This window comes from Planococcus citri, chromosome 2 (genome assembly GCF_950023065.1).
Source record: "Planococcus citri chromosome 2, ihPlaCitr1.1, whole genome shotgun sequence".
In the NCBI taxonomy this organism is placed as follows: domain Eukaryota; kingdom Metazoa; phylum Arthropoda; class Insecta; order Hemiptera; family Pseudococcidae; genus Planococcus; species Planococcus citri.
The window spans coordinates 5,394,056-5,411,061 of NC_088678.1; the positions used below are offsets into that span (position 1 = coordinate 5,394,056).

General features: G+C 31.8%; 1 protein-coding gene across 1 annotated transcript; it reads left to right on the top strand.

Moving 5' to 3' along the window:
• The first annotated feature begins 5,429 nt into the window (after window positions 1-5,429).
• Window positions 5,430-16,845, top strand: LOC135833605 (zinc finger protein 425-like). The gene is made up of 4 exons (XM_065347379.1): window positions 5,430-5,451; window positions 6,401-6,571; window positions 16,093-16,242; window positions 16,649-16,845. The coding sequence occupies exons 1-4, from the start codon at window positions 5,430-5,432 to the stop codon at window positions 16,843-16,845; spliced, it is 540 nt and encodes a 179-aa protein (XP_065203451.1).
• Window positions 16,846-17,006: the final 161 nt, after the last annotated feature.

Below are 17,006 nucleotides of genomic sequence, written 5' to 3' on the forward strand. Positions count from 1 at the left end.
GTCTTTTGCCAAAAATGCCTAAAACTTCTGCTTTTTTGTCAGAAATGCCAAAAAATTGGCTGAATCTTTCGGAAATTGCAAATTCGAGTGCTCATGCTCTTCCCGCCCTCCCTCCTCCTCCCCCTCCCTTCCTTCTTTCGTTCTTGAAAATTTGCTTTATTCTGAGGAATGATGAATTTTTGCCATCATTTTTAAATTCGTCCGTTGCTGTTTTTTAAAATTCGAAATCTAATTTTGCAAATGGTACTAATTATTATTCTTGCTTGATTCCATTTTTTATGGGTTTAAATTCTCGAATAATTATGTATTTAAAAATGCTTCTTAATCCATTTCACTGGTCACTGCTGAATTAATGAAATTATTTATGTATTTAAGGAAGCTCGACTCTTTTCTGACTCTGTTCTCTTCTCATTGCTTTTCACATTCTTATTCGAAGACATATTTACCGATTACGATCTCTTGATTTCTTTTTTCAGAAAAAATCACTAAAATGTTTGTTTGCCCCAATGCTTGCGGATGTCGGTATACTTATAATAGTGGTCTTAAGAATCATTTGAGATATGAGTGTGGGCAAGAAAGGCAATTCAAGTGTGACCACTGTGATAAAGCTTTTTTCCGTCGAGCTCATTTGAAACGTCATGTTATTTGTATCCACAAAGTACTTTTAGTATAAAATCCTTCGGGCGTTTTTGTTTTTAATATTAGGTAAATACTCTTAATGTTTTCTCAGATTTTCGTGTTTGTAAAATAAATGCCATTTTTGTTTATTTCTTTTTTCACGTTGAACCTTTTATTAATTTTTGTTTTGGGTTGCTTATCTAGTTTGTTGTTTTTCGTTTTTTTGTTTGAATTGGTTTTCATTTTTTATTTTTTCAGAGAAATGCACTAAAATGTTTGTTTGTCCTAATGCTTGCGGAGGTCGATATAGTTATAAAGGAAGTCTTCAGAGTCATTTGAAGTATGAGTGTGGGAAAGGAAAACAATTCACGTGCACCCGTTGTGGTAAAGCATTTCGTCGCCGAGATAATTTGAAACGTCATATTGTCGTTGTCCACAGAATATTAATGTGATAAACTCGATATACATTTGTAGAGAATTCATTTTTTTCACATTAAAGTTCGTAAGTTTCTCAAGTTTGTAAAATAAATTATTTTCGTTCACTTTTTTCATAACTAACTTCACTTACCTAATTGAAAAATGCTTCTCAATTCATATCTTGGTTTGGTTACCTTTTTTTTTGTTTTGTTTCTGAATTGGTTTTATCTGTCATTTTATTTTTATTTTTTCAGAGATGTACACCAAAATGTTTATTTGCCCTAATGCTTGCGGAGGTCAGTATACTTATGAAGGATGTCTTCAGAGACACTTGAAGTACGAGTGTGGCAAAGAACGACAATTCAAATGTATCCACTGCGATAGGCCCTTCTTTCGCCGAGATCATTTGAAACGTCATATTATCGTTGTTCACGGAATAATCATGTGATACTTAAGCCTATTGATACATTTGTAGAGAATTTTTTTTATTCGTTTGAATATTTTTGTTTTGTAAAGTATTATTTTTTTATTTTAACCTCTGCATAAGTACATTATTTTTTAAAAAAAATGTTTTTCAATTCATATTTTGTGTTTATTTTTTTTCTCGTTCTTTTTTGAGAATTAGTTTTCATATTTTCTTTCGGGGGTACTCCTATACTCATCTATCGTGTAATTTTATTTTTTTCAGAAAAATGCACTAAAATGTTTGTTTGTCCTAATGCTTGCGGAGGTCGCTATAGTTATAAAGGAGGTCTTCAAAGACATTTGAAGTTAGAGTGTGGGCAAGAAAGACAGTACAAATGCACCCAATGTTGGAAAGCCTTTTCTCGTCGAAATGAGTTAAAACGTCATATTATTGTCGTGCATAAAATTATGATATGATGCGTTGAAACTCTTTACTATTTTATTGTTTTACTTTTATACTCGTTTGAACTTTGAAAAAAAAATCTGTAAAATGTTTGTTTGTGTAATTATTTTTCAAACGTTCGGTTTTATGAAACGTTTTACCAATTCTCCTACACTTTTTATGTTATTTTTAAAGGTTCATTTCATTACTTACTTTGTTCAATGTTTTTTCCCTGTTTATAATCTGTTTCATATATCTTATGAGTATTTTTTTAAATGCTTCCTTAACGCGCATTTTCGGGCCATTCTTTTCTGTTCTCGTTTTTTCACGTTTTTTCTTTTTTTTTTGTATATTTTATTATTTTTTGGAATTTTTTTTTTTCAGAAAAATGCACTAAAATGTTTGTTTGCCCTAATGCTTGCGGTGGTCGGTATACTTATAAAGGAGGTCTGCAGAGACATTTGAAGTTAGAGTGTGGGCAAGAAAGACAATTCAAATGTCCCCATTGTCCTAAAGCTTTTTGTCGTCGAAATCAGATGAAATCTCATATTGGTCTCGTGCACGGAATTATAATCATGGGATAAAAACGCCTACCTACATTTTTTTTTTTTTATAAATTGTTTCAATGATTTTTGTTTGTTTTTTATTCACTTTTTAGAAATTAATTGAAATTATGTCAATTTTCTCAATTTTCTCAAGTTTGTATAATTTCTTATTCCAGTGATGTAATAAAAATATTTCTTTATTCGTTTATTACATTTTTTGTTATTTTGAATTTTTTTCTCGTGATTTTGTAAGTAATTTTTTGTGTTTTGTGCGCCTATTTTGGGGGGAGGGAGGGGGTTCAAGCTGTCTATTTTCAGTACTACGAGCATTATGTTTGAAGATTTGTTTCGTTCACTTTTTTTCAATCTGTTCGTAGGTTATTTACTTTTGAATTTTTTGTTGGCAGCCCTGATGAGACGATTACACTGATTTTGTGCAGAAAAATACCCTAATTTTGGTCAATTTTTGTCCGACAAAAACAAAAATGAAACGTTAAAATTCTGAACAAAATATGATAATTTCGAACGTGATTGATCATAATTATGAAATCGCAAAAAAAAAAGGAAATTAATCGATTTCAAGAGATTCGACTTTCCATCGTGATGAATAATTCTAGATCGAGAAGACAATTTATGAGGCTCAGAGCTTCATATTGGTTTTGTATGGAATCAAAATCTAAAAATAATCGATTTTTTGAGTTTTGAGTTCGATTGATCGATTTTCAAGTATGATCGATTTTTGACTATGAGTCAATTTTTAATTTTAAGGCTAAAATTAATTTTTCATTTTGAATATGATTGTTGTATGGAATCGAAATCGAAATTAAGTCGATTTTTGAGGTTCGATTATCGATTTTTCATCATGATCGATTTTTAATTGGGAATTCAATTTTTGAGACTATTATTGATTTTTTATTTTGAACATGATCGTATAATTGGGATCGAAAGTCGCAATTTAGTCGATTCTTGAGGTTCGATTAATCGATTTTCAATGATGATCGATTTTTAATCAGAATTTTTTTTGAGGTCAATGTCAAATTTTTCATTTTGAGGAAATTGACGTATAAATTGACTTTTGAGGTTCGATTAATCGACTTTTGGAATCGATTGATCGACTTTTGGAATTGATTGATCGACTTTTGAGGTTCGATTATTTGATTTTCAATTGCGTTGTATAAGTGAGATCGAAAGTCACAATTGAGTCGATTCTTGAGTTTCGATTGATCGACTTTTAAAATCGATTAATCGACTTCTCTGGTTCGATTAATTGATTTTCGATTGTGCTGTATTTTTGATTAGGAATTCGATTTTTGTTGCTATTCTAGTATCTATTCGACGCTGAAACTAATTTTCCATTTTAATCGTGATCGATCATATGGAATCAATAAATCGATTTTTTGAGTTTGATTATTCGGAAACCTAGTTTTGGGTCAATGGTCGAACATTTATTTTCCATTTTGAACATGATCGATTATGTTCATATTCGATTTTCGATCATGACTGACTTCAATTTTCAACAATGATCGATTTTCTTTTTTGAAAGTCTGATTTTGGAGCTGAAATTGGTTTTTCAATTGGAACACGATCGTTTCACGTGGAATCAAAAGTCGTAATCAAGTCAATTTTTCAAGGTTTGATTATTCGATTTTCGATCATGATCGATTTTCAGGCAAGTATTTATTTTTCATTTCGAAAGAGATCATTTATGTGGAATCGAAAACCGTGATCGAGTCGATTTTTGAAGTTCGATTAAGTATTCAATTTTCGATCAAGATCGATTTTTGATGGGAAACTCGATTTTTGAGACTGAAACTTGATTTTTCATTTCGAACATGATTGATCATATTATTATGGAATTGAAAATCGAAAATGTATCGATTTTTGGGGTTCGAGTATTCGATTTTCCCTTCGCAAAGTTCATTTTTGAGTTAAAGGTCAAACATTCATTTTTCATTTTGAACATGATTGATTATATCCATATTATGGAATCGAAATCGCAAATAAATCGATTTTTGGAGTTTAATCATTCGATATTCGATCATGATCGATTTTTGACCAGGAATTCAATTTTTGAGTTGAGTAATCATTTTTTATTTTGAACGAGATCATCGATAAAAAGTCGCAATTGAGTCGATTTTCGAAGTTCGATTAATCAATTTTCGATCGTGATCGATTTTTGATGAGGAAGTCGATTTTTGAGGCTGAAACTAATTTTTCATTTCGAACATGATCGATCATAATATGGAATTGAAAATCGAGAATGTATCGATTTTTGGAGTTCGAGTATTCGATTTTCGATCGTGATCGATTTTCCTTTCGCGAAGTTCATTTTTGGGTCAATAGTCAAGCATTTATTTTTCATTTTGAACAAAATTAATCATATTTTTATGGAATCGAAAATCGCAAAAATCGATTTTTGGGGTTAAATCATTCGATTTTTGATTATGATCGATTTTTTTTTCATTTCGAATATGCCTGATCATATAGAATTGAAAATTGAAAATTTATCGATTTTTGGAGTTCGAGAATTCGATTTTTGATCATGATCGATTCACCCTTCGGAAGTTTATTTTTGGGTCGAAAGTCAAACATTCATTTTGAACATGATGAATCGTGTTCATGTGGAATCGAAAATCACAAAAATCGATTTTTCGTGTTGAATCATTCGATTTTCGATCATAATCGATTTTTCCTATTTCGAAAATTAATTCTTCATTTTCGAACACGATTGTTCATTTGAATCGAAAATATTGAGTAAATTGATTTTCGATATATTGGATCACACTTGATTAGATCTGATCAGAATTGATCATATCCGATCAATTCCTTCTGTAATTTTTTTCTCATAATTGCAAATTGGTAAGTTTCGTAATCGTATTTCCTGTGCTGTATTTTCTCAAGGTCATGTTGTACACCTTTTTTCACATTCACAGTGTACCTAATTTTGTTCTTGTATTTTTCCTGTTTAATAGGCAAACTTCTCAAAATATTTGCATGCCCGAATGGTTGCAATCGTCGTTACAAGTATGAAACAGCTCTTCAAAGACATGTGAGATACGAGTGTGGGCAAGAAAGGCAATTTCAATGCAGCGAATGCCACAGAGCTTTTTTTCATAAACATCAGTTGAAATCACATCGAATTATTGTTCATAAAATAATTTTGTAATCATTTTCAACAAATTTTTTTTTTTTTTGAAATAAGTACTTAATTTTCAAGTTTAATAATTTTTTATTTTTTTAAAAATTTTTAGTGAGATATTTTGTTACAAAATATAATGTTCTTGTTTAGGTTACCTCTATACCCTTTATTCTTATTTGTAATAGTTTGATTGGTTTTAAGGAGTAATTTTTTGAAATTTGGAAGAGCATTTTTTTCGTAGATTGAGGTTTGTGTTTTTGATTATATTTTTTTCCTTTTTGAGAATTTTTTTGTGTGTTTTTGGTAATCTTATTGCTCTGAAAATTTTCCACGCGTCGAGTCAACATTGATTCGTTTTTCTTTTATTGTTTTAGAAAAATTTAAATTAGCGGAATCGTTCGTCTGCCCGAATTCCTGCGGACGTCAGTATTAATATAAAACCGGACTATATAAACATCTGAGGTTCGAATGTGGACGCGAGAAACAATTCAAATGTACCAAGTGTGGTAAAGCTTTCACCCACAAGAGTCACTTACAGTCTCATTCCATATCCATTCATAGATCTTTGCACTAATAAATTTTTTTAGGTACTTTTGTTGTTTTTTTTTTGTTTTTTTTTTTACCAATTATTACTCTTTAAGAATGTATTTTTTTTATTTTATTAAAAATTTCGTCGCTTCGGCATGCTGCGGAGATGTTGATTTTATGTTCGTGCTTATGTTTGATGGATAATTTTTATTTTTGTTTTTCTATATCGAGGTTTTACTTATAATACGAGTATTAGAGTGGTTTGAGAATTAGTTTTTATTGATCTATTTTTTATTTTGTTTTTAGATATCAAAGTTACCGGAAAATTTATTTGTTTGAATGCCTGTGGTCGTCAGTATAAGTACAAGAGAGATCTCAAGAGACACATGAAGTACGAATGTGGACTAGAGAAACATTTCAAGTGTCCTAATTGCCCTAAAGCGTTTCGTCGAGGAAACCAATTAAAAACTCATATTGGTAGCGTGCATAAATTAATTCTACCATGATTTTGCTGTCTTTTATCAAAGTTTTAAAATTTATGTTGTATTAGATGATTAAAAATGAATTATGATTTTTTGTCGTCTTTTGTTTGTCTTTTTTTTTTTTGTTGAAAAAATCGATTTGAGAATTTTTTGAATGTCGACAGTTTTTTTTTCTTTTTCAATCTGAGATCAGTTTTTTATTTCGCTTGTTGTGATAGGTAGTGTGCATGTGGGTCAATTTACTGTATTTTGTTTGTTTGAGATTTTTGTCTTTTGTCCAAGTATTGATCTAAATATGTATTATCGCCTCGTTTTTTTTTTCTAGAAAATATATTGGGCTCATTTGTGTGTCCAAATCGTTGCGGTGGTCGGTATACATATAGGCAAGGATTACATCAACATTTGAAATACGAATGTGGTCGTGAAAAACAATTCCAATGCTCCGAATGCCCTAAACGTTTCAAGTTGAAGCATAATTTAAGAGCTCATTGCGTTACCGTTCATAAAATTATTTTGAGATGATTATTTTTTTACATAGGTTCCTTTTTTTCAAACGCTTAATTTACTTAATGGTATTTTTTTCCTCAGTCTATTTTGTACTTTTTATAAAGAAAATATAATTTTTCCCCCTTCTGATTTTTTTCCCCTGTTTTTTTTTTTTTTAGCGGATATGACTATAGTTTTATGTCTGAATTTGTGAATGTCTTTGTGGGTCAATTTTGCACTTTTATTGTGTTTCGTTTATGTAGGGGATTTTTTGGTGTATTGCTCAAGTACTTGTTGATGCGAATATGTGGGTATTACTGCCAGCTTTTTTTTTCTTTTTTTTTTAGAAAACACATTGGACTCGTTTGTGTGTCCAAATGCGTGTGGTCGTCGGTATAAATATAAGCAAGGATTGAGTCAGCATTTGAAATTCGAATGTGGTCGTGAGAAACAATTCCAATGCTCCGAATGCCTTAAATGTTTCAGGCGCAAGCATCATTTGAATGCTCATTCTATCGCTATCCATAAAATGATTTTGCAGTGATTATTTTGTTGCCATTTTTAAAACTTTTTAAATTTAATTTATAGGTATTTTTTTACAGTTTTTGTATTTTTATAATAAAATATATATTTTTTCCCTTCGAGTTATTTTGTCTCGTCATTCTAGATTTTCAAGTCTGCGAATATGTTTATATTTCACAAATTTGTGTGTGTGTTGAGTAAGGGTGTACCTTATTTTGTGTGAAATTGGAATTTTCCACCTTCCACTCGCTGAAGTTGTTACCCCGGATGAGAAAATAATTACATATTTTTTAATTTTCCCCTATCTGTAAAAAAAAAGTGGTGTTGGTAACCCCCCCTCCCACAGTTTAACAAAAATGACCAAAAAATTCAATTTATGAAAAATTTTTGCTTCTGCTGCGTTAGAATTCTTCTAAATAATCCCATTTTAAAGAAAACTGTCTACGGTCCTTCAAACCATATTAGTCCCCTACTGAGGAGCCCCACAAAGTTGAAAAAAATCACAAAAAATGAGAATAAGTAAATCAGAATCAGGGGAATTTTTTTGAAAATATCTATTTCCACATTAGAATTGTTCTACATTGGCCACTTTTCAAAAAAAAAAGCTTTGGCAGACCCCCAATTGATGTTGGCTCTGTTATGTGGTGCTCCCCTCCCCCCGCCAAGTTTGGAACACATTAAAAGAAAAATAGAAAATTCAAAATTGACGTCTGTAGGAATTTTTTGAAAAATTTTCAATGGGCAGAATATTTCTAAATTAGCATATTCTCAAAAAAATCCCTCCTTTGGTCCTCCAAATGATGTTGGTCATCTTGTATAGAGGCTCCAAAGTTGCCTCCTCCCCCCCCCCCATCATGAACAATGAAAAATGATTGAAAGTTCCATATATTTTATTTCTGTTAATTTCTAATGAAAATCTATCGAATTTAAGGATTAGAAGACAAAAAAAAAATGTAAAAATTTCAATTTTTTGGATTTCTTATTTTGTATTTTGATCAAAAGATCAAAAGACCAAAAGACAAAACGACAAAAAGACTAAAAGATGAAAAGATAAAAAGACAAAAAGACGAAATGATGAAACAAAGAAACAACAAAAAGACACAAAAACTAAAAGATGAAAAGACAAAAAGACAAAAAGACAGAAAGACGAAAAGGCAAAAAGATGAGAATACTAAAAGATGAAAAGATGAAAAGACAAAAAGACGAAAAGATCAAAAAATGAAAAGATGAAAAGACAAGAAGCTGAAAAGATGAAAAGACAAAAAGACGAAAGGCGACAAGATGAAAAGGGGAAAAGTTGAAAAGACGAAAAGAGAAAAAGACGATAAGACGAAAAGAAAATTAGATGAAAAGACAAAAAAACAAAACGATGAAACGACAAACCGACGCTAAAAGACTAAAAGAGAAAAACAAAAAGACGAAATGATGAAACGATGAAACGACGAAAGACTAAAAGATGAAAAGACTAGAAGACGAAAAGACTAAAAGATGAAACAATGAAGCGACAAAAAGACACAAAGACTAAAAGATGAAAAGACTAAAAGACTAAAAGATGAAAAAACTAAAAGATGAAAAGATAAAAAGACAAAAAGACAGAAAGACAAAAAGGCAAAAAGATGAGAATACTAAAAAATGAAAAGATGAAAAGAGCCGAAAAGAGGGAAAGACGAAAAGACAAAAAGATGAAAAGACGAAAAGACGAAAAGAGGAGAAGTTGAAAAGATGAAAAGAGAAAAAGACAATATAAAGAAAAGACGATTAGATGAAAAGACGAAAAGACAAAACGATGAAACGACAAACCGACGCTAAAAGACTAAAAGAGAAAAACAAAAAGACGAAATGATGAAACGATGAAACGACGAAAGACTAAAAGATGAAAAGACAAAAAGACAGAAAGACGAAAAGGCAAAAAGATGAGAATACTAAAAGATGAAAAGATGAAAAGATGAAAAGACAAAAAGACGAAAAAAATGAAAAGATAAAAAGACAAGAAGCTGAAAAGATGAAAAGACAAAAGGCGACAAGACGAAAAGGTGAAAAGAGGAAAAGTTGAAAAGACGAAAAGAGAAAAAGACGATAAGACGAAAAGACAATTAGATGAAAAGATGAAAAAACGAAAAGACAAAACGATGAAAAGACACAAAGACTAAAAGACAAAAAGGTGAAAAGACAAGAAGCCGAAAAGACGGAAAGATGAAAAGACAAAAAGATGAAAAGACGAAAAGACAAAAAGAGGAAAAGACAAAAAGACGAAAAGAGGAAAAGTTGAAAAGATGAAAAGAGAAAAAGACAATAAGACGAAAAGACAATTAGATGAAAAAACAAAAAGACAAAACGATGAAACGACAAACCAACGCTAAAAGACTAAAAGAGAAAAACAAAAAGACGAAATGATGAAACGACGAAAGACTAAAAGATGAAAAGACTAGAAGACTAAAAGATGAAAAGATGAAAAGATGAAAAGACGAAGAGATGAAAAGATGAAACGACAAAACGACATCTAAAAGACTAAAAGATGAAGAGACTAGAAGACGAAAAGACTAAAAGATGAAAAGACGAAAAGATGAAAAGACAGAAAGATGAAAAGATGAAAAGACGAAGAGATGAAAAGATGAAAAGATGAAAAGATGAAAAAGACAAAAAGACGAAAAGGTGAAAAAGGTGAAAAAGGTGAAAAAGGTGAAAAAGATGAAAAAGATGAAAAAGATGAAAAAGATGAAAAAGATGAAAAAGGTGAAAAAGATGAAAAAGATGAAAAAGATGAAAAAGATGAAAAAGATGAAAAAGATGAAAAAGATGAAAAAGATGAAAAAGATGAAAAAGATGAAAAGATGGAAAGACTAGATGAAACTGAAAGAATGAATTAAGGTGCACCGGGGGAAGTTGGAATTCGGGGTAAGTTAGAAAACTTGCTCTAGCGCCTAGAGGTTTATATCTGGCGAAGTGCCACTAAAGGTGACTTGAGGGTACTACCCCTACTTCATCACGGCATAAAAATTTTCGCGATTCAGTTTCATTTTAGATGTCTTTGGTTCAATTGTATTTTGTTGTTGTTTTGAACTTATTTTGAATTTGGTCTAAAATACAGACTTTCTATTTCTTAGTTTTTCGCATATAGCGGACGAACTGTGCGTCCTAGTGAAAATCTGATGAGAGTGATCTCAAAGAGAATTAAATTCTCTACAATTCTGTTTCTAAGCAATTTTTCTAGGATGCTCGGTTTCTGATCTACGCCTCTGCAAATTTTAGCCTGTTCTGACTTCCCCCAATTGGGGTAAGTCAGGACAGTTTATATTTTATTCCACTGAGCGAGAGCTACTGTGTCAATCGCGCTCAAATTTTTACCATAGGTTAAGAACCCTTATGGGAACCTACATAATAAATTTGATCCATATTGGTTCATTAGAAGGGGAGTAACAGCTGGTCAAAGTTGAAATTGCGAAAAATCATTCTGACTTGCCCCGGTGCACCTTAATAAAAACATAAAATAAAATCAAATAAAATTTCTGTAAGTATTCAGTTCTGAGTTCAGTAATCACTTCAGTTCAGCATTCAGTTCAGAATTCTCTCCAGTTCAGCATTCAATTCAGGTTCCAATGAAAGATGTTTGAGGGTTCGAATTAAAATTAAATTTTTTTTTTTGAAAATTGATATTCTATGTACCATTGTGTCTATGCTTGTGAATTTTGAAAAAGTCACTCCATGTAAATGCAATTTTTTATGCTTGGTAGAATTCTGTACTCCAATGCAAGAAGGATGGAAGTCCTATGACCTGGCATAAGGAAAGGAGGTTAGTGTGTTCAGTGCAGTTTTGAGAAACAGGGATTTTAAACTGTTCAGTTCAAAATTTGAAATTCCTGTTTCTCAAAACTGCACTGAACACACTAACCTCCTTTCCTTATGCCAGGTCATAGGACTTCCATCCTTTTTGCATTGGAGTACAGAATTGAAGAATGAATGAAAGAAAAGAATGAATGGAGGAAAGACGAAAGAATGAGTTCAGGTTCAGTATGGATGAATGGATTGAAGAGGTATATCTAATATTGAGATTTTTTGAATATTTTGTAAACTTGATTGGTTGGGGGGGGGGGGGTAAATTGGCACCGCTTATTATTCATCAAGGAGACAGAAAATTTCATGACATCATTTTCTTATCTGAGGTAACAACTTTAGGAGATGGGAGCGAAAAAAATTGAAAAAATTTTAATTGTAAAGGTACCTACGTCCTAGTGTGTTGTAACTCGATATTAATTTACACTTCTCTCGTCTTATTAACACCTTTGTGGGTAAATTTTGCATCTGTATTGCGTTTTGTTTTGTTAATTTAGGCGATTTTGGCGCATTGCCCAAAAATATTGATCCGAATATTATTGCCATTTTTTTTTTCCTTCTAGAAAACCCATTCGACTCGTTTGTGTGTCCAAATGCTTGTGGTCGTCAGTATAAATATAAGCAAGGATTAACTCAACACTTGAGATACGAATGTGGACGCGAAAAACAATTCAAATGCTTCGAATGCTCTAAATCTTTTACTCGTCGAAATTATTTGAGAACTCATATCGGAGTCGTACATAAAAAGATACTGCAATGATTTTACCTACTTTTTTAAAATCGTTTTTCATACCGTAAAATTTATGTTTTTTTTCAGTTTTGTTTTATTTGTAAGAAAAAATGCATTATCTACCTACGTATATTATAATTTTTTAAAGTCGAATATGTACTTCTTTTCTGCTTGTTTATTGTATCATTTTTTTTTCTCTCTCTCGAGGGTTGAATCGCTTTGAAATCATGTTACGCTTATTTGAAATTTTTGTTTTTTGTGTGATTCCATGTTTTACTTCTCTTCTTTTTAGAACAACTAAATGGATGGTTTTGTCCAAATGCTTGCGGCTGTCGTTATAAATATAAAACCGGATTGTATCAACATTTAAGGTACAAATGTGGACGCGAAAAGCAGTTCAAATGCACTTCATGTCCTAAAGCTTTTCATTATAACGGCGATTTGAAAAAGCATCTCATTGTTGTGCACGGAATGGTTTTTCAGTGATATTTTTTGAAAAATGTAATTCGTTTTATACAATTTTTTACACACATATTTTTAGCAGGATATTAAATTGTATTGTTTTGCGGAAGTTTTTATTTTTTATTATTTTTATATAGAATTTGTTGATGTGGGCATTTTTTTTTTTTTAGTTTTTGCTTTGCCAAATAGTTGATTTTGATAAATAAAGAAAAAAAATCAGAAATTCTACCAAGTGACGTAGAAAGCTGAAATTTGCCTTTTTCACTGTTTTCTGCCACAGTTAATTGGTAGTGGTTTTGAACAATTCTGGAGCCTCCAGCGATTGCCTTAATTCAAGATCAAAAATTTTGTTCCTTTTACATTTTGAAGCTTGAATACATATGTGCCAAAATACTTGAAAAATGCCTCTTCAGTGCTCCTTTCAAAACTCTGAAACGTGGAATAATCACATCCAAACCATTTCATCGAGTTATGCAGCCTTATAAAAAAAATCATGGACAACCTCGCCCCTTCAATTTCCAAAACCAGCAACCTAATTTACACTTGTCGTACTGTTTCGTTTAAAATGTTCTTTTTTTAATCCAAAAATTGACATTTTTTTCGTTTTTCAGATCCTTTAAGTGGTATGTTCATTTGTCCAAATGATTGTGGTAGGCAGTATAAATATAAGAATGGACTTTCCAGACATATAAGATACGAATGTGGACGACAGAAACATTTCAAGTGTCCTAATTGTTATAAGGCTTTTACTCGCAGGAGTTATTTGAAAACTCATATCGGTGTTGTTCATAAAATGATTTCATTGTGATTTTTTTATGCATTAAGTACCTACTTATCGTTTTCTAAACGTCGAAGTTTGCATTACTATTTTGTTTTAAATTTTAAATTTGTAACAAAATATATTTTTTTTCATCGAGTGAATTTTTTCTACTTACTTACCTATTTCGTGAATTATTCTTTTTCTAGAATTATATAAATCAATTTGAGAATTTTTCAATGTGCATATAGTCTGTGTATGTGTGTTTGTTTTTGTTTTTTTTAATAACTTGGGTTTAATTTTTATCAATACTTTAGCATGATGTCTTGTCAATTTTAAATTTTTTTTGTGTTCTGTTGATTTGAAATCTTTACGTGTTGCTCAAATAAATGTACTTATTTATTTATCCAAGTTTTACTTCTATATCCTTTTTTTTTTTTTTTTTTTTGTAGCGAAACTAAATGGACAGTTTATGTGTCCAAATGGTTGTGGTCATCGTTATAAATATGAGAGAGGATTAAATCAGCATTTAAAGTACAAATGTGGACGTGATAAGCAGTTCAAATGCACCTCATGCTCTAGAGCTTTTAATTATAATTTTGAATTGAGAAAACATTACGTTCTTGTGCACAAAACGATTGTGATGTGATTTTTTTTTTTTTAAATATAGTCTACTTTTCAGATGTTCGTTTTTGTATTAATTTCAGTAGAATAAATACTTAGTTTCAGTATTTTGTGGAATCATTTTTTTTTAATTTACAATTTTTATTAGATTTCTACGTCTCGGTTATTTCGATTCTTCAAGGTTGCATAATTCCTTAAAACGCAGATAATTTTTTCTTTTTTTTCATCGGAAATTCCGTATTTTTTTCGTTTTTCAGATCGCTTGATTGGTACGTTTGTTTGTTCGAATGGTTGTGGTAGACGGTACAAATATAAGAGAGGACTTGCGAGGCATTTAAAGTACGAATGTGGACGAGAGAAACAATTCATATGTATCCATTGTAGTAAAACCTTCGCCCAAGCTATCCATTTAAAGACTCATGTGCTAACTATCCATCGATTTTTACCTTAGAAATATTCTAATAATTAGTGGTAAGATTAATTTTTGTGTAGTTTTTTTTTTAGCAGTTATTTGGTTCGAATGGCTTCCTTACCTCGTGAGTGTTTTGGGACAGGTATTGAATACTTTGCCTGCGAGAATCGAATACAAACTCTTTTTTATGCTGCTTTTCTGTAATGTTGGAAGAATTATGCAACCTTGAAAAAATCATTATAGAAAAAATTACCCAACTCTGCTCTTTTAGCCCAGTCAAAATGCAATTTGACCCAAACATTACTGCAAACAAAAGGTTTTTTTGGTGAATATTGTCTAGGGTGGTATGCTGAACAACGTACAAAAAGTCCCCGCCCCTACTCCACGAGCTAACCCACCCACAGTGGATCAAAGCCCCCACAAATCAGTTTTTCACCAAGAACTCCTGAAATATTGAATTTTGAGTAAAATGAGCTCAGTGATCATTTCACCTCCTCTCCAATACCTATCAAGTGAGCTATCGACCAACTCCCTAGCCCCAAGGGGGGTGGCGCTACGACCCCTCAAAGTGATGTGATTTTAATAATTTTACATTTTATGACTTGGGACTTGTAACCTGTTCTAATTGATAAAATGATGTCAAACTTGGGGAATGGGATTCTTTTGGAAGCTAGAGTTGAATTCTGGAGTGGGGAGGGTCAAAGTTGAAAATTACAGAATGGTAATTTTTTTGGAGGGGCATAACATGACCCCAAATTGATGAAAAGGGTCCAAAATCATACCATCGGACAGTACCTCATCTGTGAACAACATATCCAAATTTCAGCTTCCTAGGTCATCCCCACCCCATTTAAAGCGGAATTAAGGTGAAAATCTCCTTATTTTGCCCCTATTTTCGGTTTTTTCCATCTTGATAGGGGTGGGGATGACCTGGGAAGCTGAAATTTGGATATGTTGATCACAGATGGGGTACTGTCCGATGGTATGATTTTGGACCCTTTTCATCCGTTTGGGGCCATGTTATGCCCCTCCAAAAAAATGACCTTTCTGTAATTTGCAACTTTGACCTTCCCCACTCCAGAGGTCAACTGTAGCTCCCAAAAGAATCCCATTCCCCAAGTTTGACTTCACTTTATCAATTAGAACAGGTTACACGTCCCAAGTCATAAAATGTAAAATTATTAAAATCACATCACTTTGAGGGGTCGTAGCGCCACCCCCCTTCGGACTAGGGAGTTGGTCGATAGCTCATTTGATAGGTATTGGAGAGGAGATGAAATTATCATTGAGCTCAATAATTTACTCAAAATTTAATTTTCAGGAGTTTTGGACGAAAAACTGATTTTGGGGGGCTTTGATCCACTGGGGGGGGGGGTTAGCTCGTGGGGTAGGGGCGGGGACTCTTAGTACGTTGTTCAGCATACCACCATAGACAATATTCATTAAAAAAAACCGTTGTTTGCAATAATGTTTGGGTTTACCTATTTTTTTCTGCTATTTGACTGGGCAGTAAAACCCAATTTGCATTCATGAAGTTCTAGTTTCTGTATTATCTGTGCCTGTCCCAGAGCACCATCAGTATTTTCAGCATGCAGGTTTTTCTCTTATTTTATAAACTTTAAATAATTCGTGTTTATTTTTTTGTTTTGAAGCATGCATCATTTTAATTTTACCCAATTTTGTTGTTTTTAGAGCATTTTACTACTAAAGAATTTGTTTGCCCGAATTACTGCGGACATCACTACAAGCGTAAAGGAGATCTTCAAAGGCACTGGAAGTACGAGTGTGGGCAACCGAAGCTCTTCAAGTGTCCTCAATGTCCTAAATCCTATGGCCGCAAAAGTACTTTGAAGACTCATATTAATGTTAATCATAGTATAGTGTAGTGCTCGGGTGATTATGTAATTTTTTTAATCTTTTTTTGTGATGTTATGGTGTTTTAATACGTGCTTATTTTCAAATTTTAGAGTACGATTGTTGAAATATAAAATTGTTTTGTCGAAATTCTCAATTTTTGTTTACTTATTTGATGTTGGTATTTTTTTTGAATTATTTTTATTGAAGAATTATTTTTTGGCTTTGTGTTTATACAGCCTCTTTTTTTCAGCAACATTTTCAGGTAATACTAAACATCATAGTGTTGAGTTATTTTGAAAACTGATTTGGAAAAGGTCAAATTGGTGATTGTTCTTTTACAAACAAAATTTAATCATCACTAATTTTTTCTGTTTTTTTTTTCTTTTTCCAGGTAAATCGAAAGGTATATTCATCTGTCCGAATACCTCTTGTGGTCGTCAATACAAATACAGACAAGGACTTTGGGCACATTTGAAATTCGAATGTGGGCAACAGAAACAATTCCAATGTGCTTATTGCACCAAAGCCTTTCATCATAAAACCAAACTAAGAAGACATATTGTAACTGTTCATAAAATACTCGTGTGATCTCATTTTCTATTCTCTTTTTTAAGTATTTGTTTTTGTTTTATTAATAATGTAATATTTCATAGCGAAATATACGTATTCATTTTATGGGTTTTTTGTTTTTTTTAAATTTCGAATTTGAATTCGTTTGGTGAGTTGCTTGCCTGCTGATGTGTCTTGTA

What these genes read in the sequence shown, in the direction of transcription:
- LOC135833605 (XM_065347379.1), top strand. Translation starts at nt 5,430, where the DNA reads ATGGTTGCAATCGTCGTTACAA. An exon ending in GGTTGCAATCGTCGTTACAA is followed by an intron (nt 5,452 to 6,400) that starts GTATGAAACAGC and finishes TTTTGTTTTTAG; the next exon opens with ATATCAAAGTTACCGGAAAA. An exon ending in TAAATCCTATGGCCGCAAAA is followed by an intron (nt 16,243 to 16,648) that starts GTACTTTGAAGA and finishes TTCTTTTTCCAG; the next exon opens with GTAAATCGAAAGGTATATTC.